This window comes from Rhipicephalus sanguineus, chromosome 2 (genome assembly GCF_013339695.2).
Source record: "Rhipicephalus sanguineus isolate Rsan-2018 chromosome 2, BIME_Rsan_1.4, whole genome shotgun sequence".
In the NCBI taxonomy this organism is placed as follows: Eukaryota; Metazoa; Arthropoda; class Arachnida; order Ixodida; family Ixodidae; genus Rhipicephalus; species Rhipicephalus sanguineus.
Window position 1 is genome coordinate 189,868,265 of NC_051177.1, and position 24,555 is coordinate 189,892,819.

Sequence of the window (24,555 nt, forward strand, 5' to 3'; positions counted from 1 at the left end):
TGAAACACAACGCTTGCTTTGACGTTTGTTCCGATGGCCTGGGTCAAACAACAGAGGCCGCTCATCGCGTCGACCCAGACGGATCTCGTGTCATTCGTCGCCGCCCTTACCGTGTATCAGCTTCTGAACGCAAAGTTATAGAAGAACAAGTCAACAATATGCTCGCACGCAACATTATCAGGCCTTCGGCAAGCCCGTGGTCTTCTCCTGTTGTGCTCGTTAAAAAAAAGGATGGCTCGGTGCGATTTTGCGTTGATTATAGAGCGCTGAACAATATTACTCGTAAGGACATATATCATATGCCTCGGATCGACGACGCTCTTGATACTTTACAAGGTGCAGAGTACTTTTCGAGCCTCGACTTGCGCTCCGGTTATTGGCAGATCCCGATGCACGAGTCCGATAAAGAGAAGACTGCAATTGCCACACCTGATGGACTCTTTGAATTCAATGTAATGCCTTTTCGCCTCTGCAATGCCCCAGCCACATTCGAACGAATGATAGATACGGTACTGCGTGGATTAAAATGGAAGACCTGCCTTTGCTACCTGGACGACATCGTCACCTTTTCGTCCAGCTTCTCACAGCACCTGGAACGGCTAGACGAAGTTCTAACCTGTCTAGCTAAGGCCGGTCTCCAGCTAAACACTAAGAAGTGTCGGTTTGCCAGCCGCAGCATCAAGGTATTAGGTCCCGTTGTCAGCAGACATGGCATTGAGCCCGATCCCGACAAGGCTGATGCAGTACTGCACTTTCCTACACGAACCACACTTAAAGACCTTCGCAGCTTCCTCGGCTTAGCGTCGTACTTCCGCCGCTTTGTGCGTGATTTCGCCACTATTGCAGCTCCTTTGCACAAACTTTTGACCGCGAGCGCAAATTTTGTCTGGTCGGATGAATGCACAGCAGCTTTTCACACTCTCAAGCGATGCCTCACATCGCGGCCAGTGCTTCGGCATTTCGACCCTGCAGCGTCTACTGTCCTACACACTGACGCAAGTGGACATGGCATCGGTGCCGTCCTGCTGCAGCGGAACCACGCTTCCGAAGAACAAGTCTTGGCCTACGCGAGCCGCACTCTTTCTCTTTCGAGAGGTACGGGGATCGATACCCCGCACCTCCACCACTTATGAGACGACGCCCAGTTCAGTAATCGAAAAGTTATATTTCAATGTCCAAAGCGGCGCAGCCCGCGTGACAAACGAAGATGATGATTACAATGTTTTCTGTACAGATGAAGATGAACTATATAGTCAGCGCTCACAATACATATATATATATATATATATATATGCGTAAAAGTCCCGAACGAAAAAGAATTCAGAAAAATGCTTCCGAAGGGCGGAATCGAACCAGCAACCTCTCGCTGCGCAGCGCGTGGCGCTAGCCATTACGTCACAAAGAACAAATCATTCAGATGGCTAACGGCGAGCGTTATATACACACCCTTTACCACTGGCAGGACTCGGAGACGGCAGGCGCTTGTAAGCGTTTCTTCATTACCAGCGAGATGGCGCGAGGAGCACAACGGGCGTCGGGAGCCTTCATGTGCGCGCCTCCGTGCCTCGCGCACATGAAGGCTCCCTAAACGGGCGCATTTAAAAGTCTTCGGCCAGCTCGTTCGCTTCCTCTAATACTTGAGCAGGTAGAACCTTGCCCTTCCGTTGTCTGCTCGCGCGGTATACTCGCGGAAAACGTTTCTTGGCAGTAAAGGGAAAGCTACGGGGCGGAGCGTCTGCACATGTACTGCTACGCGAAGTAGTCCGGTTTGGCGCGCGTCTCGTAATGCCGTGGAAAGTGATGGCTAGCGTTGCATTTCGACGCAAACGCTGCTTAGCGTGTAAGGTACGGGTAAAAGGCGCGACTTTTTCACGCACGCAAAAACGCAAAATGAGAACGTATAAAGTAAAAGAAATACATATATCTCGCTTGTGAGCGCTGCGTTCCGCCTCAAAAAGCTACATGTAGAAAATGAAGGAGTATTTCATATATCTCACGCAGAAAATACGGACGCAATTGTGGCACTACATTCATTAGTGGTAGGATACGTGCATTGTGGCTCTGTAGGATTCGCTTCATTGCCAAGAAAAGTTGTCCGCGAGTATAGTTGCTGCCGTGGGGCAGATGTTTATGCAGCGTAGCAACGCGTCCATCACGGGCCGCTTTTCTTGTGATCGCCTTCATTGCTTCGCCATTGCGGCGAAAGTGTGATTTTTTTGTAAAGCGTGACAGTATTGAGAACTGGGAGAGTTGTAATTGATCCAGTTTGTGTGAGCGCTGCGTTATAACGTAATGAGCATTGCACTCATAACTGAGGGTGCTTCAGCAAGTTTTTCAGCCACTTATATCTGTAGCTACTGCGCAGTTTGCGATAAAAATGCTGAAAAATATTAAGCGAGGCTCCTATGAGTTACAGATTTCGGTGACGGCGGCATAGTTCCCAAAAACGAGGCGCCAGCGAGTGAAAGAGTTCGAGTGTGCACAAATGAAGCCCTCGATTTTCACAAGATACCTCGCAGGTGTATTTATTCGTGCAAAGTGGCAAGTCATCTGGCCTGCGCCAGCGGATAGCCCTATTTTGCGTATGATGTTTGGTGCTTATCTGCTTCTTTTGCGCTGTGCTTTAGAAAACCGTGATTTCAATATTTGCGTTCTTCGTGAGGCATAAAACTCAGGGCCAGCAACTGCGGCGTTTCTACTTGCAGACAGGCGCAATAGTTTTTCACGCCTGTTTATACTCTAAGAATGAAACAGATAAGCATGACATATCGCACGCAAGGAATAAGCTGTCTACTTGTGTATTTCATAATCCTTGCCGATTTTTCCGACCAGATTCTACTTCGGCGCGCCTTGGTTCATATCACGTGTAGTTCCCGTCTGACGGTACATTGTGGTCGCGTTTCCTGCGCACCGGGCGCGATCAGTTTAGATATCGCGCTTAAAATTCCATTATGAATATCGCGAATTCCGTACAACTTTTCTGATTTCAATATGTAGATGTGCCATAAACTAGCATGCACTACCACATTCTAATATAAGCAACTTTTTCAAATCAATAAATAAAAAGTTAATTAACGAGGTTTTGTTACATGAACGGGTGAATGTCGTTTTAGCTGCGTCAAAGTATTTCGGTTTCGACGTAGAGTGCGCGTGCGAAAATGACAGGAACCTTAGCATCTTTGTAAAAAAAAGCTTGTATTTTCTGCAAAAAAACTACCCTGCATAACTTACACCGTGTCCTTGGCGAAACACGCGAAACACTACAATGATAGTAGCACTTGACGACGGGTTTGTTAATTGCAGCTTTCGCCACAGTTTTATTGTAGTAACTCTTTGTATTTTGTTTCATTTTTGCGAAAACCATTTCCTGTCAACAGATTACGTGAACACACGTCTGTACCGACGTCAAGACAGAAAAGTTGTCGAAGTCCCAGTGAAATCCACTTGCTGACACACTGCAGTTCCAAGCTTGTTTCCTATCTGCCTTGCATGTTTATCACCTCCACGGGCGTATGTTCGAAATGTACAGGATCAGAAAATAGTGCGCCAGGAAGTCGCTTCTGCGCAAAACGCAATCGATACCTTTTGTTCCGGGGCTCTAAAGCTGCTTGCGTTCGCAATCCCTTGCGTTCCTTTGTATTCTCCGTGGGTGTGAGTGGGAGTACTAAGGAACGCAAGAGCGTGCGCACGCAAGCGGCTTGTGGTCCCCGGGAATAAAGCTTTCTAATAATGGTTTCATAACAAACTCAAGCTCAAGAGGAGGCCATAAGTAAGATCAGTAGCTCCACAGACTTCCTCAATGCCTTGCAAAGCCTTGAAGATTCTTTCATCCGGGCGGTCATCAACAGAGTCGAAGGGACTCGAAGGTATTCTTCTTGAACTTGGCAGTTCATTCTGTTCCTGCGGTCTGTTCTTCCGTCATTGTGTCTAATGAGCTTCGCGTAGAAGTGTATTTGGTGTACTTCGCGTGGAGGAGTGTGGTGATGTGTTTGCCCATGAAATGGGACCTCACAAATTTGAAAACAGAGGTGATTGAACAGATTCACAAGGAGATCTGCTCTCAGCCATCTGAAATAGTACTTGAAATGATACAGCGCATCACGCGAAAAACAGAAAAAAACTGCCGAGCCCGCCAGACGAAAGGACAGAGCGCTCTGTCCTTTCGTCTGGCCCGCTCGGCCGTTTTTTTTTTGTTTGTTTTTGTTTTTCTCGTGATGCACTGTACCAGTTCGATTACGACGAGCCAGCTCACCTAATTATCAACACTCATCTGAAATAGCTCGTCATCTTCTGGCATGAGTTTTAGCTTTACCTGAGGAGGTAAGGGCTGCTCGGAACTGTCTAGTTGCGGTGCTCTATTAGCGTATCCCTTCTTTTAATCTTGGCTGAGGAGGCATCACGCTTGTCGCTAGGCTTTCATCACTATCTCAACGCTTTATCAAAACCCAGAAGGGTGGTGAACAAGGTAGATGCAAAAATGAATGTGAGGAAATGGTATTATAAAAGCCGACTGAATCTTTCTATGTTAGAATAACTTGTACATGACCCTTTTGTTCTCATAAAATAGGCACTAATCTAATAAACATCTAGATTCGTGTGTATGGAAGAGACCGTTTGAAAGAATGAAAAGCGGACAATGAAAAATATCCATCGGGTTGGCGAAGTAAATGTTGGGGAAAACGATGTTTTAACAATTGTGAATAAAATTTGTTCATGAAGGGTCTTTCAGACAGGCTGGGTGGCCTCCGGGGCATAGGTCACGCACTTTACGCGGATGACATCACGATTTGGTGCCCAGGGGGTTCCCTAGCGGACATCGAGCAAGCTTTACAAGCGGCCTTGGACGAGACGGAGACCTACCTCGCGGACACGGGTCTCAAGCTGTCTCCGAGTAAGTCGGAGCTGTTACTTTACAGACCGGCAAGGCAAGGAGTTAGAGGTCTAACACCTTTAAACCAGCTCCCCGTGGCATTATATGCGAGTGGACAGAAAATTCCTAGAGTCGACTCAGTCAAAATCCTAGGGCTGCTCATAGACGCGAGGGGCTGTAATGCCAAAACAATTACCCACGTTACAGCCAAGACAGAGAATATGCTAAGGTTAATCGCTAGGGTGTCCAACCGCAAGAAGGGGTTAAGTGAGGACAACCTCCTTAGGATGTACCACGCGTTTCTTATGAGCCATATTAATTATGTGGCGTCAGCTCTAATATGGACTAAAACAGAGAAAAGGAAGTTAAATACGCTCATGCGCAAGAGCATCAAGAAAGTCCTAGGCTTGCCTATTTTCACGAGCTCCGACAGGCTAGATCAACTCGGGATGCACAATAACATAGACGAGATAATAGAGGCGCAGGTCACTGCCCAGGTGGTTAGGCTATCGTCAACAAAGGCTGGCAGGAGAATCCTTGACGAGGTTGGCATGGCTTCTAGGATCATGGAGGAACGGCGGACAACACTGAGTAGGGAAACGAGGGCGACCTACATGGTGGGGCCCTTCCCGCGAAACGTACATCCGCAGTATAACGAGGGTAGACGTAAAGCCCGTGCACGAGCCATCTTGAGGAGAGTTAAAGATGACATGGACTCCGCCGTCTTTGTCGATGCAGCGCAGTACGGGAACAGGAGAATGTTCGCGCTGTCGGTTATAGACGGGCGGGGGGAGCTTCGCTCCTCTGCCTCAGTAAGGGCGGCCACCCCGGGTATAGCGGAGCAAATTGCGGTAGCGTTGGCCTTGTCTGACCCAGAGCGTTCCTACATTTACACCGACTCGAGGGAGGCAATCAGAGCTTTCGAATCGGGCAACCTCGCTCGAGAGGCGGCCTCCATTCTAGAGAAGAGGGCTTGTCCCGGCTCTCATTTTATCACTTGGTTTCCTGCACACACGGGGAAGAACGTTCTCGAGGGCTTCCCAAACATCAACGAGCTGGCCCACGATCGTGCGCGAGAACTCACGCGCCGCGGCGGTCTGGAGGCTCCGGAGGGGCAGGAAGAGACTCAGCAGAATGATCCACTTCTGACATTTAATGAGGTAACAAAGCATTACCAACTTGGCAGGAGAGTCTATCCTCTTCCTCACCCGAAGCTCAGCAGAGCTCAGTCAGCTACTCTGAGAATGTTGCAGTCGGGGTCTTTCCCGTCGCGGGGCATTCTCAGTAAGATGTACTCGGACGTTGACCCCGGTTGCCCCGACTGCAGTGAAACCTTTTGCTCCATGGCTCACATGCTCTGGCGATGTCCCGCGTTGCCTCAAACCCTTCTCTCCAGCGAAGCCGAATGGGAGGAGGCCATCAGAAGCACGGCACTCCGACAGCAAGCCCAGGCTATCCAGAGGGCCCAGGAAAGGGCGGAGCGTCACGGCGTTCTGTCCTCTACGTGGGCGCGGCCAGCAGTTACAACGGCCTCCCGTTAGGTCGTAACTCCTCAGGATCCAATAAAGTTCGTTGTCTGTCTGTCTGCACCTTGTACTACTCGGTTTGCGCTCTTTGTCAGTCTACAGTCCTTTTTTAGTCCAGATAGCATGCAGTTTGCGTGCCTTAGCCTAAATAAATGTTACCTCAATAAATAAGGTCAGAGATGCCTTGTTCCAATATGTACAAAATGTCATTAGTCAATGAATTCAAAACACCACAAGAGGATGCTCCTTTTTATGATAGATTCATCGCGATGAATTCGTAGGCGCCAGTTATTTCTGCGTCAATTTTACGTGTCCTGCTTTGGAGCCGAATCACTTATATGGCTAGATTTCTACCAGTTTAACGGGGTATGGATAGCAAAGCCAGGTGTATAATTACTACTGCCCGTAACTCTGTTAGATTTAAAGCAAAGTATACCAAATTTTGCATGCTGATTGAATTGAGATTTGACTAAACGTTTTATGAATTTGGCTTCAAAATAGCGAGCCATTTTAAAAAAATAATAAATAAATTCTTTTATAACTATTATTTTTGAGGGAACATTTGTGAGATATTTTTGCATGTAAAAAGGCGAAAACTCTTGTGGTGTTTAAATGTTCACGGGGTGGCTTTCTGAACCAACATAACAACTGTAAGCATGACCATTCCTTAGTGAAAAACTTAGATGTTTGACGAGTAGAATTTTAAAGCCATTTCTAAGGAAAATATTTCATAAAAATTAAATTCTGGCGGCGACACTATTCTTTTCCTTCAGAAAGGGCGCATGACATTCGGAAACAAGTCGCAGAAATCTCCACTTGATAGATGCAGCGGTTACAGAGAAAATGGTCCTTTTTGACGAAAAGTAGTGCTTTGTAGAAAACGCCATTTAAAGTTCGAGTTACCGTGAAGTCTAAAATGGTCCTGCTGCATATTCTTCGCCATTATTCATAATGGTCACCAAGGCATGTCTATTATGCGATATTCAGATGAGTTTGCACCCGCATCATCAAAAAAGAAATCTCGCGGGGCGCTTCCAAACTTGGCAGCACTTGCACTGACTGGCGGCGGTTCGGTGTGTTGAATGTACACTGTGATGAACTGGTTCCCACAGAATTTTCGCGTCTTGCATGGATTTGCTGAAAACCGAAGAATTGATGCATCCTCACTGCGCCTGTGAGACAGATCACAGCTGTGAGCCGCCCTAAATGGCAAGAATTGCACAACGCACGAGCACAACGTGCGTATGGCAAAGGCGGTAACGCAGATGTAAACACTTTCGCGCGCAAACATGAGCGACTATCACATCCCCCTTTGACCTAGAATTGAACTAGCTAAAAATACTACCATGATTATACCTATACGTGCACTTGAGTGTCATTACATTCACAACAAAGCAAACGCTACAACGCCTTGCCAAAACTCGCTCCGTAAGTAGGTGCACTCAAGGGGTCAGGCGCGTTTGGCGCCATTTTTAAATGCTTTCCGTGGTGCATATGAAGGTGCAACTTCGTGGACACACTTGTCAAGAATGCTGGAATAACGTCCAATGAAAATTGAAAAGTCGCATTTTCAGTCAATTTTGCGCTTCCTGACCCCCCTTAAAGGGGTCAGGAAGCACCCCATGGGCTTTTTGAAAAAACACATCCTGCGGAAAGCTGACACGGCTATGAACTGCTCTGCCAAATGTTACAGTCGTGCGCGCCGCGTAAAGGCCACAAGCCGAGCGCGAAGTTGCCGTTTCCTCAGGCGCCCTCTTTTCAAACAGAGGCCGGTTCTCACTCTCGTCGGTGGGCGGGGCGTCGGCACGTTGACGTCGCGGATCTGCCAGCTTATGTCGCAAGAGACAAAGCATGCTTATTGGCCGATAGCCGACGTAAATCGAGAGCGGCGTTCAGATCAGATGCGCTTCTTGCCGCGGGGTGCCGCCACTTGCCGGCGCCGCATCCTCAGTTCACGGTAGCCGCACTCGCGCAAGCGAATCACAGCGGGAGAGCGATCGCGTTTCATGACGCGCGCTGACGTAACTTCTTTCCCCCGTGCCATCCTTCCCTGTCTAGCTTTCAGTGCGCTCGTCGGCACGAGAAAAGAGAGAAAGCGCTGGGAGCGTGCGCCACACCCCCATAACTCCGCTGATTCTTGACGGATTCGAGAAATTTTTGCGGCAATCGATTCGGGAAGCAGTAAACTCCGATACTGAGGTCATTAGATCATTACTTGGAAAAGTGGTTCATGACCCCTTTAAGCAAACCAGTAATTTGCTGAAGTTGTAGGGATCACGCCGCGCGAAATAACGCTACGCGAAGAGAAGCTACGAATGTAGACGCGGCCAAGCCAGATTTCTCACCCCTCGCATATGCGCGGCGTCACACTGGCGAAAGGAGGCCTTAGTTTTTAAACCACGGAGCTGCTTAGGGGTTAGCCGTGTCCGCGGAGTGTCTGGTCGTCACGAGGACCGCACATCTAGTACCCCCGCAGATTCTCCGCTGGGTCAGGTGGCCTTGCGGTGTAGCGAGAGTGAGGCTCGAGAGAAAAGGGAAAGGAATGCACTTCGCCGAACGTATCGAGAGAGAAGTTCGCTCGCAGGAGTAGTAGGTGAGGAGCGTGGTTATGTGCTTGCTTGGATGCGCAGAGGGCATACATTCAACGACGCCGCGCCAAACTTACTTGGCGAGGCATGCATGTTATGCACAGCAGCAACGCTGCTGCGCTCTAGCGTGGCCGTGATAATAATGCGCGTTTTGGGCGAGTGCCAGATGGAATGGGCCACGCCAGCAGTGGAGCGCTAGTGTAGCGTTCCAGCACAGCTAGGAATTAGCATACCGTTGCGGGAGATCCAAATGACTTAACCCGAAGAACGAAAAAAATGGCCGCGTATCTGCGTGCTTCGCTGCAAATGCCGTCGAAATACGATAGGCTTCTGCCGGCAGTACTACATGATTCCTTTTCCTCTATGTTGAATCGCCGCATCGGGCTCATAGCGTCGCATTTTCAGCGCAGCCCAAGAAACACTAGCTTTTTCAGCGCAGCCTAAGAAACACTAGGGTCTTTAACATTGCGTATCTATGTATTTTGTAGTAAAGGAACACACCACATAATGCTTACGTATTGATGTTGCGCCTCAGATATGCGTGATAATTGCTTTTTGATCGACAATGTTCACAAGTATGAACGCAGCTACCAGTTCAAGATGGCTGGGCGTTCAGCAAATGCTTAAACATTGGCCGGGTGGCTCAATCGTGTGACAGACAGACAGACAGACAGACAGACAGACAGACAGACAGACAGACAGACAGACAGACAGACAGACCAAAATTTCTGCGTTCAAGTATCCCAAGAAAGACCTTCGTCTTTAAAATTGTTACTGTAAACTGCCGAAACTTAGCAGCGAAATGTAACACCTGACGAAAGTGGCAGCAGCATATGCTTTTGCACTAGCAGATGCAACAGTACAACAAAGCACTACCACGACCACATAGCTTAACATAGAGTAACAAATAAACAACTATGATACGCCGTAGAAATACTTAGACATGATGACGACTCGTCGCACGTATCATTGTCTTGTGGTGCACATGCATCTACAAGGGTACCAATATGGGCTTGTTGGTTCATCGTAAACTGGCTAGTAGCATAGCACGGGAAGACACAACGACAAAGAAAAAGTACGAGACGAACACAAGCGCTAACTTGTGCATCTGCTGCCCTCGCGAGGAAATTCTCATAGTTGGAAGATTTGCCACCTCGTTTGAGCTCCACGGAATCCTGAAATAAGGATGTGAGCAGGACGTAAGTATTGCCTCATCAACATCATTTCTATAAAGCCCAGAAATCCACTTCTGGGTGCGGGACAGGCAGCTTGAGAGGCAGCGATTTTAGTCGGCATAGGCCAGCAAAACTGCCTCCAGGATTCTGCCGTGGCTGGCCTCAGGCGCTGTGCGAGTGGGTACCCTTCGCTGCCTTCCCTGGGTCGCCGACCAGCGGCGCGCCTTTTAGTGCTTTAGCCAAAACATCTTCATTTTCGTCTTAGAAACATGTCAGCTCATTTTCGACAAAAAAAGGTAAAAAGGTACCCATGTTCTTGGCAGTATCGCGATATAATCGATGCATCTTAAACATAACTCACGACTGAGATACAAATAAAATTTCAAATATATGTTGATACAGAAATAGAGATACTACCGCGACACTCCCCATCCCTGGACGAGGTGGAACACAGCGCGGAATTCGGGAGTGATATGCTTTAACAATTCTCTTGATTTCCTGCGATCTTTTGTTTCTTGGGAGCTATCGTGAATATATAGCACAAAGCACGACGGAATTTCAGATATGCTGCTAACGAATGATTGAACGCTAAAGACAGTTTCTTTTAAGATCATTATTCTCCCGTAAGCGATTGGGTTTTATGTTGACCGACGTATGTCTTTAGGTTAAAATGAATACCCTTTAAAAATTTTTAGCAGGTAGGCTGCTGGTTGTTAATTAATTCAACTGGGAGGAGTCTCCTCCAAATATAGCTGCCTCACCATAATGTGTGGCAGCAGGCGACGTAGTTGTAGTGCGTTATCTCAGCACCCTTTGGCATTCCTGTAGTTCCTGATGTGTAGCACACCGCTAGCATGCTGTTGGAAGGGTCACCCATGGGGCAATCACGGAACCCTCGCTCGTCGAACTTCGAAAACTCAGTGACCGACACGAAACCGTTTGCACTTCCCACGCAGAAGAGGGCCTGCAAGAGGAAAGGAGTTAGAGCTTATGGATTATGATTCAAATGACAATTAAAAACAGACCTATCAGCAGTCTTGCAAGTATTTCGCCACCAAGAAATGCTTGAAACGTCTGTAAATACATCAGCCTACAGCTACAAAAACAGCACACACAAAAAAACGTCTTCTGTAGAAAAAATTGCTATAGAATGGCAGTAGAAAAACAGCCATGACAAGCAGACATGATGTCTCAAATATTCCCTGCATCCTTCGAAGAAGCATTATAACGAAGGGATTGGGAAGAATTAAGAACAAAACTTAATAGAGATCATCTGATCAACCTACGATTTCTCGATGACATATTACTTTTCAGGAAGGCTGACCCCGAATTGCAAAAACTTCGTTTAAGACCGAAACAGAGAACATATTTATAATAGGGCCAAATCTCAATATCATAAAGACAAAGGTAATGCTCATGAGCGTGACCAAAGTGAATGAGTTCACGACTGGGAAATTTTGAACTCTCTACAAAAGTCTGTATAAGGGTATGTAAATATGCACAGATCAACTAATAATGGCGATGCCCACAGAAAAAAGTTGTTATAGAAGAAAAGGAAGGATTGGAGCGCATATGGCAGACATTCGCAAACCATGACAAGCAATGCGCCGCTCTCCCTAAAGCGCAAAATGTGCAATCGTCGCATACCGTCAGTTTTGGCGTATGTGATGACTGCGCACTTTCGCTTTATTGGGTTTTAGCGCATGCTTGCAGCATGGCAAAGACACTCAAGTATAAAGTAAGAGTAATATAGACCAAAATCATTCAGTATTTCAACCCCCCCTCCCCCACTTCAAGAGCTAGAAAACTTCTGTGTGACGCCATAAATTAATTTCATATTACAGCACCGTCCCGTGGAATACCATAGTGGTGACAGCAAACCAGTGCGCCGTCTGCTACATTTCGCACGCGTGCTTCCACCTCGCGGCAGCAGTTCTTGCGGAACGCGCAGCTGCGTCCCGCGGCAGCGACAACATGTCGTCATCGCTGTCTGCATCGGGGGAATTGTACCATGAGCGTCCGCCTGGACCTGAGCTAGCCGAGGTGGAAGACAGTTTAGTTTTTGAATACGAACGCTAAGTGGAGCGAGCCAATCATAGCGCTAGGCTATGCAGGACTCTCCGCGATTTTCCATCTTTTCGCCAGTCTTTCCTACGGTGTGCTGAATTTCGTGTGCAATATGGGATGCTACAGGCCTATGGTCTTAGATTTATGTGCACGTCGAAGAACCACAGGAAGTCAAAATTTCCGGAGCCCTCCACTGCGGCGTCCCTCATAATCATATCACGGTTGACGGACGTAAAACCACCTCAGTTATATCATGCTGTGGCCTTTCTCTCCGTCATCGTTGCAGTGGGATTGCGTACTTTTTTGTGGTACCAAGACAAAGAATACAGATTTCAGTCACTTCCACATTGGCCGGTGCATGAATTACCGGCAGAACCACGTTACATCTGGTAGAAGAGCGGGGTACCGGTTAAATTAACTCTAGCAAAAGCTGTCACTTAGAGACAGCTTGGCATCACGATACTTCGCACAAGCTGACAAAGACTGAGGAATGATTTTGCTCGCCGTGATTGAACACATACGTTTGCCACTACACTCAAAGAAAAAAAAAGTCAAAAGAGGGTTACGGCATCGTGAGTCTCCTCTGTTATCCACTTGACCCCATTTGGAAGGTAGAAGCAGAAAAAGACAGTTACCATTTCTGCAAGAGTCACTTGACTCTCGAGAAGCGCGCTTCGATTGGCTTCCGTGATGAAGATGCCGCCGTATCCGCCTCGTGCATCGGTATGGTGGCGCCACCGCTCGGCTCCCCTGGTGACTAGCGAGGAGAAAGGAAGATGTGCCCTCTCCCAACCCCCCATAGGATCCCATGCATTTTGAATCAAGTTTGCGATTTCGTTGCGCAAAAACAAACTAGCGCCATCTCTCGACAATACGCCACACCGACGACGCAACACGTCCTCTTGCTTCCACCGACTGGCCATGCTCCAAGCTAACTCCTCTCTCCACTTTCTTTTATTTCTTTCGGTGGCCGTGAGAGCGCGCGCTGTGCACTGTGCTGTAGCGTACCCGACAAGACCGGCTGGTCTCGTCGCGTCTTCCTTGAACGTTGCAACGTTAATATTGTGTTAAGGCGGTGGCCACACGTCGGACGACGAGCCCTGATTTCGTTCAGCTGCCATCTCATCAACGGCAATGTTTCAGACGCCTCAGTTGTGTACTTTTGTCCGTTGGTTGCGGGACAAGATGGCCTCCTGCAAGACCGCGTTTTTCCAAGTCAGCTGTGTGTGTAGTTCTCGGCGTCGTAGCAGTTTGATGACGCGAGGACGTCAACTACACACTGACGCAAGTGGACATGGCATCGGTGCCGTCCTGCTGCAGCGGAACCACGCTTCCGAAGAACAAGTCTTGGCCTACGCGAGCCGCACTCTTTCTCTTTCGAGAGGTACGGGGATCGATACCCCGCACCTCCACCACTTATGAGACGACGCCCAGTTCAGTAATCGAAAAGTTATATTTCAATGTCCAAAGCGGCGCAGCCCGCGTGACAAACGAAGATGATGATTACAATGTTTTCTGTACAGATGAAGATGAACTATATAGTCAGCGCTCACAATACATATATATATATATATATATATATGCGTAAAAGTCCCGAACGAAAAAGAATTCAGAAAAATGCTTCCGAAGGGCGGAATCGAACCAGCAACCTCTCGCTGCGCAGCGCGTGGCGCTAGCCATTACGTCACAAAGAACAAATCATTCAGATGGCTAACGGCGAGCGTTATATACACACCCTTTACCACTGGCAGGACTCGGAGACGGCAGGCGCTTGTAAGCGTTTCTTCATTACCAGCGAGATGGCGCGAGGAGCACAACGGGCGTCGGGAGCCTTCATGTGCGCGCCTCCGTGCCTCGCGCACATGAAGGCTCCCTAAACGGGCGCATTTAAAAGTCTTCGGCCAGCTCGTTCGCTTCCTCTAATACTTGAGCAGGTAGAACCTTGCCCTTCCGTTGTCTGCTCGCGCGGTATACTCGCGGAAAACGTTTCTTGGCAGTAAAGGGAAAGCTACGGGGCGGAGCGTCTGCACATGTACTGCTACGCGAAGTAGTCCGGTTTGGCGCGCGTCTCGTAATGCCGTGGAAAGTGATGGCTAGCGTTGCATTTCGACGCAAACGCTGCTTAGCGTGTAAGGTACGGGTAAAAGGCGCGACTTTTTCACGCACGCAAAAACGCAAAATGAGAACGTATAAAGTAAAAGAAATACATATATCTCGCTTGTGAGCGCTGCGTTCCGCCTCAAAAAGCTACATGTAGAAAATGAAGGAGTATTTCATATATCTCACGCAGAAAATACGGACGCAATTGTGGCACTACATTCATTAGTGGTAGGATACGTGCATTGTGGCTCTGTAGGATTCGCTTCATTGCCAAGAAAAGTTGTCCGCGAGTATAGTTGCTGCCGTGGGGCAGATGTTTATGCAGCGTAGCAACGCGTCCATCACGGGCCGCTTTTCTTGTGATCGCCTTCATTGCTTCGCCATTGCGGCGAAAGTGTGATTTTTTTGTAAAGCGTGACAGTATTGAGAACTGGGAGAGTTGTAATTGATCCAGTTTGTGTGAGCGCTGCGTTATAACGTAATGAGCATTGCACTCATAACTGAGGGTGCTTCAGCAAGTTTTTCAGCCACTTATATCTGTAGCTACTGCGCAGTTTGCGATAAAAATGCTGAAAAATATTAAGCGAGGCTCCTATGAGTTACAGATTTCGGTGACGGCGGCATAGTTCCCAAAAACGAGGCGCCAGCGAGTGAAAGAGTTCGAGTGTGCACAAATGAAGCCCTCGATTTTCACAAGATACCTCGCAGGTGTATTTATTCGTGCAAAGTGGCAAGTCATCTGGCCTGCGCCAGCGGATAGCCCTATTTTGCGTATGATGTTTGGTGCTTATCTGCTTCTTTTGCGCTGTGCTTTAGAAAACCGTGATTTCAATATTTGCGTTCTTCGTGAGGCATAAAACTCAGGGCCAGCAACTGCGGCGTTTCTACTTGCAGACAGGCGCAATAGTTTTTCACGCCTGTTTATACTCTAAGAATGAAACAGATAAGCATGACATATCGCACGCAAGGAATAAGCTGTCTACTTGTGTATTTCATAATCCTTGCCGATTTTTCCGACCAGATTCTACTTCGGCGCGCCTTGGTTCATATCACGTGTAGTTCCCGTCTGACGGTACATTGTGGTCGCGTTTCCTGCGCACCGGGCGCGATCAGTTTAGATATCGCGCTTAAAATTCCATTATGAATATCGCGAATTCCGTACAACTTTTCTGATTTCAATATGTAGATGTGCCATAAACTAGCATGCACTACCACATTCTAATATAAGCAACTTTTTCAAATCAATAAATAAAAAGTTAATTAACGAGGTTTTGTTACATGAACGGGTGAATGTCGTTTTAGCTGCGTCAAAGTATTTCGGTTTCGACGTAGAGTGCGCGTGCGAAAATGACAGGAACCTTAGCATCTTTGTAAAAAAAAGCTTGTATTTTCTGCAAAAAAACTACCCTGCATAACTTACACCGTGTCCTTGGCGAAACACGCGAAACACTACAATGATAGTAGCACTTGACGACGGGTTTGTTAATTGCAGCTTTCGCCACAGTTTTATTGTAGTAACTCTTTGTATTTTGTTTCATTTTTGCGAAAACCATTTCCTGTCAACAGATTACGTGAACACACGTCTGTACCGACGTCAAGACAGAAAAGTTGTCGAAGTCCCAGTGAAATCCACTTGCTGACACACTGCAGTTCCAAGCTTGTTTCCTATCTGCCTTGCATGTTTATCACCTCCACGGGCGTATGTTCGAAATGTACAGGATCAGAAAATAGTGCGCCAGGAAGTCGCTTCTGCGCAAAACGCAATCGATACCTTTTGTTCCGGGGCTCTAAAGCTGCTTGCGTTCGCAATCCCTTGCGTTCCTTTGTATTCTCCGTGGGTGTGAGTGGGAGTACTAAGGAACGCAAGAGCGTGCGCACGCAAGCGGCTTGTGGTCCCCGGGAATAAAGCTTTCTAATAATGGTTTCATAACAAACTCAAGCTCAAGAGGAGGCCATAAGTAAGATCAGTAGCTCCACAGACTTCCTCAATGCCTTGCAAAGCCTTGAAGATTCTTTCATCCGGGCGGTCATCAACAGAGTCGAAGGGACTCGAAGGTATTCTTCTTGAACTTGGCAGTTCATTCTGTTCCTGCGGTCTGTTCTTCCGTCATTGTGTCTAATGAGCTTCGCGTAGAAGTGTATTTGGTGTACTTCGCGTGGAGGAGTGTGGTGATGTGTTTGCCCATGAAATGGGACCTCACAAATTTGAAAACAGAGGTGATTGAACAGATTCACAAGGAGATCTGCTCTCAGCCATCTGAAATAGTACTTGAAATGATACAGCGCATCACGCGAAAAACAGAAAAAAACTGCCGAGCCCGCCAGACGAAAGGACAGAGCGCTCTGTCCTTTCGTCTGGCCCGCTCGGCCGTTTTTTTTTTGTTTGTTTTTGTTTTTCTCGTGATGCACTGTACCAGTTCGATTACGACGAGCCAGCTCACCTAATTATCAACACTCATCTGAAATAGCTCGTCATCTTCTGGCATGAGTTTTAGCTTTACCTGAGGAGGTAAGGGCTGCTCGGAACTGTCTAGTTGCGGTGCTCTATTAGCGTATCCCTTCTTTTAATCTTGGCTGAGGAGGCATCACGCTTGTCGCTAGGCTTTCATCACTATCTCAACGCTTTATCAAAACCCAGAAGGGTGGTGAACAAGGTAGATGCAAAAATGAATGTGAGGAAATGGTATTATAAAAGCCGACTGAATCTTTCTATGTTAGAATAACTTGTACATGACCCTTTTGTTCTCATAAAATAGGCACTAATCTAATAAACATCTAGATTCGTGTGTATGGAAGAGACCGTTTGAAAGAATGAAAAGCGGACAATGAAAAATATCCATCGGGTTGGCGAAGTAAATGTTGGGGAAAACGATGTTTTAACAATTGTGAATAAAATTTGTTCATGAAGGGTCTTTCAGACAGGCTGGGTGGCCTCCGGGGCATAGGTCACGCACTTTACGCGGATGACATCACGATTTGGTGCCCAGGGGGTTCCCTAGCGGACATCGAGCAAGCTTTACAAGCGGCCTTGGACGAGACGGAGACCTACCTCGCGGACACGGGTCTCAAGCTGTCTCCGAGTAAGTCGGAGCTGTTACTTTACAGACCGGCAAGGCAAGGAGTTAGAGGTCTAACACCTTTAAACCAGCTCCCCGTGGCATTATATGCGAGTGGACAGAAAATTCCTAGAGTCGACTCAGTCAAAATCCTAGGGCTGCTCATAGACGCGAGGGGCTGTAATGCCAAAACAATTACCCACGTTACAGCCAAGACAGAGAATATGCTAAGGTTAATCGCTAGGGTGTCCAACCGCAAGAAGGGGTTAAGTGAGGACAACCTCCTTAGGATGTACCACGCGTTTCTTATGAGCCATATTAATTATGTGGCGTCAGCTCTAATATGGACTAAAACAGAGAAAAGGAAGTTAAATACGCTCATGCGCAAGAGCATCAAGAAAGTCCTAGGCTTGCCTATTTTCACGAGCTCCGACAGGCTAGATCAACTCGGGATGCACAATAACATAGACGAGATAATAGAGGCGCAGGTCACTGCCCAGGTGGTTAGGCTATCGTCAACAAAGGCTGGCAGGAGAATCCTTGACGAGGTTGGCATGGCTTCTAGGATCATGGAGGAACGGCGGACAACACTGAGTAGGGAAACGAGGGCGACCTACATGGTGGGGCCCTTCCCGCGAAACGTACATCCGCAGTATAACGAGGGTAGACGTAAAGCCCGTGCACGAGCCATCTTGAGGAGAGTTAAAGATGACATGGACTCCGCCGTCTTTGTCGATGCAGCGCAGTACGGGAACAGGAGAATGTTCGCGCTGTCGGTTATAGACGGGCGGGGGGAGCTTCGCTCCTCTGCCTCAGTAAGGGCGGCCACCCCGGGTATAGCGGAGCAAATTGCGGTAGCGTTGGCCTTGTCTGACCCAGAGCGTTCCTACATTTACACCGACTCGAGGGAGGCAATCAGAGCTTTCGAATCGGGCAACCTCGCTCGAGAGGCGGCCTCCATTCTAGAGAAGAGGGCTTGTCCCGGCTCTCATTTTATCACTTGGTTTCCTGCACACACGGGGAAGAACGTTCTCGAGGGCTTCCCAAACATCAACGAGCTGGCCCACGATCGTGCGCGAGAACTCACGCGCCGCGGCGGTCTGGAGGCTCCGGAGGGGCAGGAAGAGACTCAGCAGAATGATCCACTTCTGACATTTAATGAGGTAACAAAGCATTACCAACTTGGCAGGAGAGTCTATCCTCTTCCTCACCCGAAGCTCAGCAGAGCTCAGTCAGCTACTCTGAGAATGTTGCAGTCGGGGTCTTTCCCGTCGCGGGGCATTCTCAGTAAGATGTACTCGGACGTTGACCCCGGTTGCCCCGACTGCAGTGAAACCTTTTGCTCCATGGCTCACATGCTCTGGCGATGTCCCGCGTTGCCTCAAACCCTTCTCTCCAGCGAAGCCGAATGGGAGGAGGCCATCAGAAGCACGGCACTCCGACAGCAAGCCCAGGCTATCCAGAGGGCCCAGGAAAGGGCGGAGCGTCACGGCGTTCTGTCCTCTACGTGGGCGCGGCCAGCAGTTACAACGGCCTCCCGTTAGGTCGTAACTCCTCAGGATCCAATAAAGTTCGTTGTCTGTCTGTCTGCACCTTGTACTACTCGGTTTGCGCTCTTTGTCAGTCTACAGTCCTTTTTTAGTCCAGATAGCATGCAGTTTGCGTGCCTTAGCCTAAATAAATGTTACCTCAATAAATAAGGTCAGAGATGCCTTGTTCCAATATGTACAAAATGTCATTAGTCAATGAATTCAAAACACCACAAGAGGATGCTCCTTTTTATGATAGATTCATCGCGATGAATTCGTAGGCGCCAGTTATTTCTGCGTCAATTTTACGTGTCCTGCTTTGGAGCCGAATCACTTATATGGCTAGATTTCTACCAGTTTAACGGGGTATGGATAGCAAAGCCAGGTGTATAATTACTACTGCCCGTAACTCTGTTAGATTTAAAGCAAAGTATACCAAATTTTGCATGCTGATTGAATTGAGATTTGACTAAACGTTTTATGAATTTGGCTTCAAAATAGCGAGCCATTTTAAAAAAATAATAAATAAATTCTTTTATAACTATTATTTTTGAGGGAACATTTGTGAGATATTTTTGCATGTAAAAAGGCGAAAACTCTTGTGGTGTTTAAATGTTCACGGGGTGGCTTTCTGAACCAACATAACAACTGTAAGCATGACCATTCCTTAGTGAAAAACTTAGATGTTTGACGAGTAGAATTTTAAAGCCATTTCTAAGGAAAATATTTCATAAAAATTAAATTCTGGCGGCGACACTATTCTTTTCCTTCAGAAAGGGCGCATGACATTCGGAAACAAGTCGCAGAAATCTCCACTTGATAGATGCAGCGGTTACAGAGAAAATGGTCCTTTTTTGACGAAAAGTAGTGCTTTGTAGAAAACGCCATTTAAAGTTCGAGTTACCGTGAAGTCTAAAATGGTCCTGCTGCATATTCTTCGCCATTATTCATAATGGTCACCAAGGCATGTCTATTATGCGATATTCAGATGAGTTTGCACCCGCATCATCAAAAAAGAAATCTCGCGGGGCGCTTCCAAACTTGGCAGCACTTGCACTGACTGGCGGCGGTTCGGTGTGTTGAATGTACACTGTGATGAACTGGTTCCCACAGAATTTTCGCGTCTTGCATGGATTTGCTGAAAACCGAAGAATTGATGCATCCTCACTGCGCCTGTGAGACAGATCACAGCTGTGAGCCGCCCTAAATGGCAAGAATTGCACAACGCACGAGCACAACGTGCGTATGGCAAAGGCGGTAACGCAGATGTAAACACTTTCGCGCGCAAACATGAGCGACTATCACATCCCCCTTTGACCTAGAATTGAACTAGCTAAAAATACTACCATGATTATACCTATACGTGCACTTGAGTGTCATTACATTCACAACAAAGCAAACGCTACAACGCCTTGCCAAAACTCGCTCCGTAAGTAGGTGCACTCAAGGGGTCAGGCGCGTTTGGCGCCATTTTTAAATGCTTTCCGTGGTGCATATGAAGGTGCAACTTCGTGGACACACTTGTCAAGAATGCTGGAATAACGTCCAATGAAAATTGAAAAGTCGCATTTTCAGTCAATTTTGCGCTTCCTGACCCCCCTTAAAGGGGTCAGGAAGCACCCCATGGGCTTTTTGAAAAAACACATCCTGCGGAAAGCTGACACGGCTATGAACTGCTCTGCCAAATGTTACAGTCGTGCGCGCCGCGTAAAGGCCACAAGCCGAGCGCGAAGTTGCCGTTTCCTCAGGCGCCCTCTTTTCAAACAGAGGCCGGTTCTCACTCTCGTCGGTGGGCGGGGCGTCGGCACGTTGACGTCGCGGATCTGCCAGCTTATGTCGCAAGAGACAAAGCATGCTTATTGGCCGATAGCCGACGTAAATCGAGAGCGGCGTTCAGATCAGATGCGCTTCTTGCCGCGGGGTGCCGCCACTTGCCGGCGCCGCATCCTCAGTTCACGGTAGCCGCACTCGCGCAAGCGAATCACAGCGGGAGAGCGATCGCGTTTCATGACGCGCGCTGACGTAACTTCTTTCCCCCGTGCCATCCTTCCCTGTCTAGCTTTCAGTGCGCTCGTCGGCACGAGAAAAGAGAGAAAGCGCTGGGAGCGTGCGCCACACCCCCATAACTCCGCTGATTCTTGACGGATTCGAGAAATTTTTGCGGCAATCGATTCGGGAAGCAGTAAACTCCGATACTGAGGTCATTAGATCATTACTTGGAAAAGTGGTTCATGACCCCTTTAAGCAAACCAGTAATTTGCTGAAGTTGTAGGGATCACGCCGCGCGAAATAACGCTACGCGAAGAGAAGCTACGAATGTAGACGCGGCCAAGCCAGATTTCTCACCCCTCGCATATGCGCGGCGTCACACTGGCGAAAGGAGGCCTTAGTTTTTAAACCACGGAGCTGCTTAGGGGTTAGCCGTGTCCGCGGAGTGTCTGGTCGTCACGAGGACCGCACATCTAGTACCCCCGCAGATTCTCCGCTGGGTCAGGTGGCCTTGCGGTGTAGCGAGAGTGAGGCTCGAGAGAAAAGGGAAAGGAATGCACTTCGCCGAACGTATCGAGAGAGAAGTTCGCTCGCAGGAGTAGTAGGTGAGGAGCGTGGTTATGTGCTTGCTTGGATGCGCAGAGGGCATACATTCAACGACGCCGCGCCAAACTTACTTGGCGAGGCATGCATGTTATGCACAGCAGCAACGCTGCTGCGCTCTAGCGTGGCCGTGATAATAATGCGCGTTTTGGGCGAGTGCCAGATGGAATGGGCCACGCCAGCAGTGGAGCGCTAGTGTAGCGTTCCAGCACAGCTAGGAATTAGCATACCGTTGCGGGAGATCCAAATGACTTAACCCGAAGAACGAAAAAAATGGCCGCGTATCTGCGTGCTTCGCTGCAAATGCCGTCGAAATACGATAGGCTTCTGCCGGCAGTACTACATGATTCCTTTTCCTCTATGTTGAATCGCCGCATCGGGCTCATAGCGTCGCATTTTCAGCGCAGCCCAAGAAACACTAGCTTTTTCAGCGCAGCCTAAGAAACACTAGGGTCTTTAACATTGCGTATCTATGTATTTTGTAGTAAAGGAACACACCACATAATGCTTACGTATTGATGTTGCGCCTCAGATATGCGTGATAATTGCTTTTTGATCGACAATGTTCACAAGTATGAACGCAGCTACCAGTTCAAGATGGCTGGGCGTTCAGCAAATGCTTAAACATTGGCCGGGTGGCTCAATCGTGTGACAGACAGACAGACAGACAGACAGACAGACAGACAGACAGACAGACAGACAGACAGACAGACAGACAGACAGACAGACAGACAGACAGACAGACCAAAATTTCTGCGTTCAAGTATCCCAAGAAAGACCTTCGTCTTTAAAATTGTTACTGTAAACTGCCGAAACTTAGCAGCGAAATGTAACACCTGACGAAAGTGGCAGCAGCATATGCTTTTGCACTAGCAGATGCAACAGTACAACAAAGCACTACCACGACCACATAGCTTAACATAGAGTAACAAATAAACAACTATGATACGCCGTAGAAATACTTAGACATGATGACGACTCGTCGCACGTATCATTGTCTTGTGGTGCACATGCATCTACAAGGGTACCAATATGGGCTTGTTGGTTCATCGTAAACTGGCTAGTAGCATAGCACGGGAAGACACAACGACAAAGAAAAAGTACGAGACGAACACAAGCGCTAACTTGTGCATCTGCTGCCCTCGCGAGGAAATTCTCATAGTTGGAAGATTTGCCACCTCGTTTGAGCTCCACGGAATCCTGAAATAAGGATGTGAGCAGGACGTAAGTATTGCCTCATCAACATCATTTCTATAAAGCCCAGAAATCCACTTCTGGGTGCGGGACAGGCAGCTTGAGAGGCAGCGATTTTAGTCGGCATAGGCCAGCAAAACTGCCTCCAGGATTCTGCCGTGGCTGGCCTCAGGCGCTGTGCGAGTGGGTACCCTTCGCTGCCTTCCCTGGGTCGCCGACCAGCGGCGCGCCTTTTAGTGCTTTAGCCAAAACATCTTCATTTTCGTCTTAGAAACATGTCAGCTCATTTTCGACAAAAAAAGGTAAAAAGGTACCCATGTTCTTGGCAGTATCGCGATATAATCGATGCATCTTAAACATAACTCACGACTGAGATACAAATAAAATTTCAAATATATGTTGATACAGAAATAGAGATACTACCGCGACACTCCCCATCCCTGGACGAGGTGGAACACAGCGCGGAATTCGGGAGTGATATGCTTTAACAATTCTCTTGATTTCCTGCGATCTTTTGTTTCTTGGGAGCTATCGTGAATATATAGCACAAAGCACGACGGAATTTCAGATATGCTGCTAACGAATGATTGAACGCTAAAGACAGTTTCTTTTAAGATCATTATTCTCCCGTAAGCGATTGGGTTTTATGTTGACCGACGTATGTCTTTAGGTTAAAATGAATACCCTTTAAAAATTTTTAGCAGGTAGGCTGCTGGTTGTTAATTAATTCAACTGGGAGGAGTCTCCTCCAAATATAGCTGCCTCACCATAATGTGTGGCAGCAGGCGACGTAGTTGTAGTGCGTTATCTCAGCACCCTTTGGCATTCCTGTAGTTCCTGATGTGTAGCACACCGCTAGCATGCTGTTGGAAGGGTCACCCATGGGGCAATCACGGAACCCTCGCTCGTCGAACTTCGAAAACTCAGTGACCGACACGAAACCGTTTGCACTTCCCACGCAGAAGAGGGCCTGCAAGAGGAAAGGAGTTAGAGCTTATGGATTATGATTCAAATGACAATTAAAAACAGACCTATCAGCAGTCTTGCAAGTATTTCGCCACCAAGAAATGCTTGAAACGTCTGTAAATACATCAGCCTACAGCTACAAAAACAGCACACACAAAAAAACGTCTTCTGTAGAAAAAATTGCTATAGAATGGCAGTAGAAAAACAGCCATGACAAGCAGACATGATGTCTCAAATATTCCCTGCATCCTTCGAAGAAGCATTATAACGAAGGGATTGGGAAGAATTAAGAACAAAACTTAATAGAGATCATCTGATCAACCTACGATTTCTCGATGACATATTACTTTTCAGGAAGGCTGACCCCGAATTGCAAAAACTTCGTTTAAGACCGAAACAGAGAACATATTTATAATAGGGCCAAATCTCAATATCATAAAGACAAAGGTAATGCTCATGAGCGTGACCAAAGTGAATGAGTTCACGACTGGGAAATTTTGAACTCTCTACAAAAGTCTGTATAAGGGTATGTAAATATGCACAGATCAACTAATAATGGCGATGCCCACAGAAAAAAGTTGTTATAGAAGAAAAGGAAGGATTGGAGCGCATATGGCAGACATTCGCAAACCATGACAAGCAATGCGCCGCTCTCCCTAAAGCGCAAAATGTGCAATCGTCGCATACCGTCAGTTTTGGCGTATGTGATGACTGCGCACTTTCGCTTTATTGGGTTTTAGCGCATGCTTGCAGCATGGCAAAGACACTCAAGTATAAAGTAAGAGTAATATAGACCAAAATCATTCAGTATTTCAACCCCCCCTCCCCCACTTCAAGAGCTAGAAAACTTCTGTGTGACGCCATAAATTAATTTCATATTACAGCACCGTCC

At 47.6% G+C, this 24,555-nt stretch overlaps 1 protein-coding gene across 2 annotated transcripts in view; it reads right to left on the minus strand.

The window, feature by feature from the left end:
• Positions 1–24,555, minus strand: part of LOC119383934 (uncharacterized) — an 86,312-nt gene that overhangs the window by 25,549 nt on the left and 36,208 nt on the right. Inside the window, exon 3 of one of the 2 annotated variants that reach the window (XM_037652210.2) lies at positions 10,921–11,123. In XM_037652210.2, coding sequence (XP_037508138.2) covers positions 10,921–11,123 — 203 coding nt within the window. Of the gene's footprint in view, positions 1–10,920; positions 11,124–23,464; positions 23,668–24,555 lie in introns of both variants that reach the window. The other variant, XM_049412718.1, reaches the window with a different exon arrangement.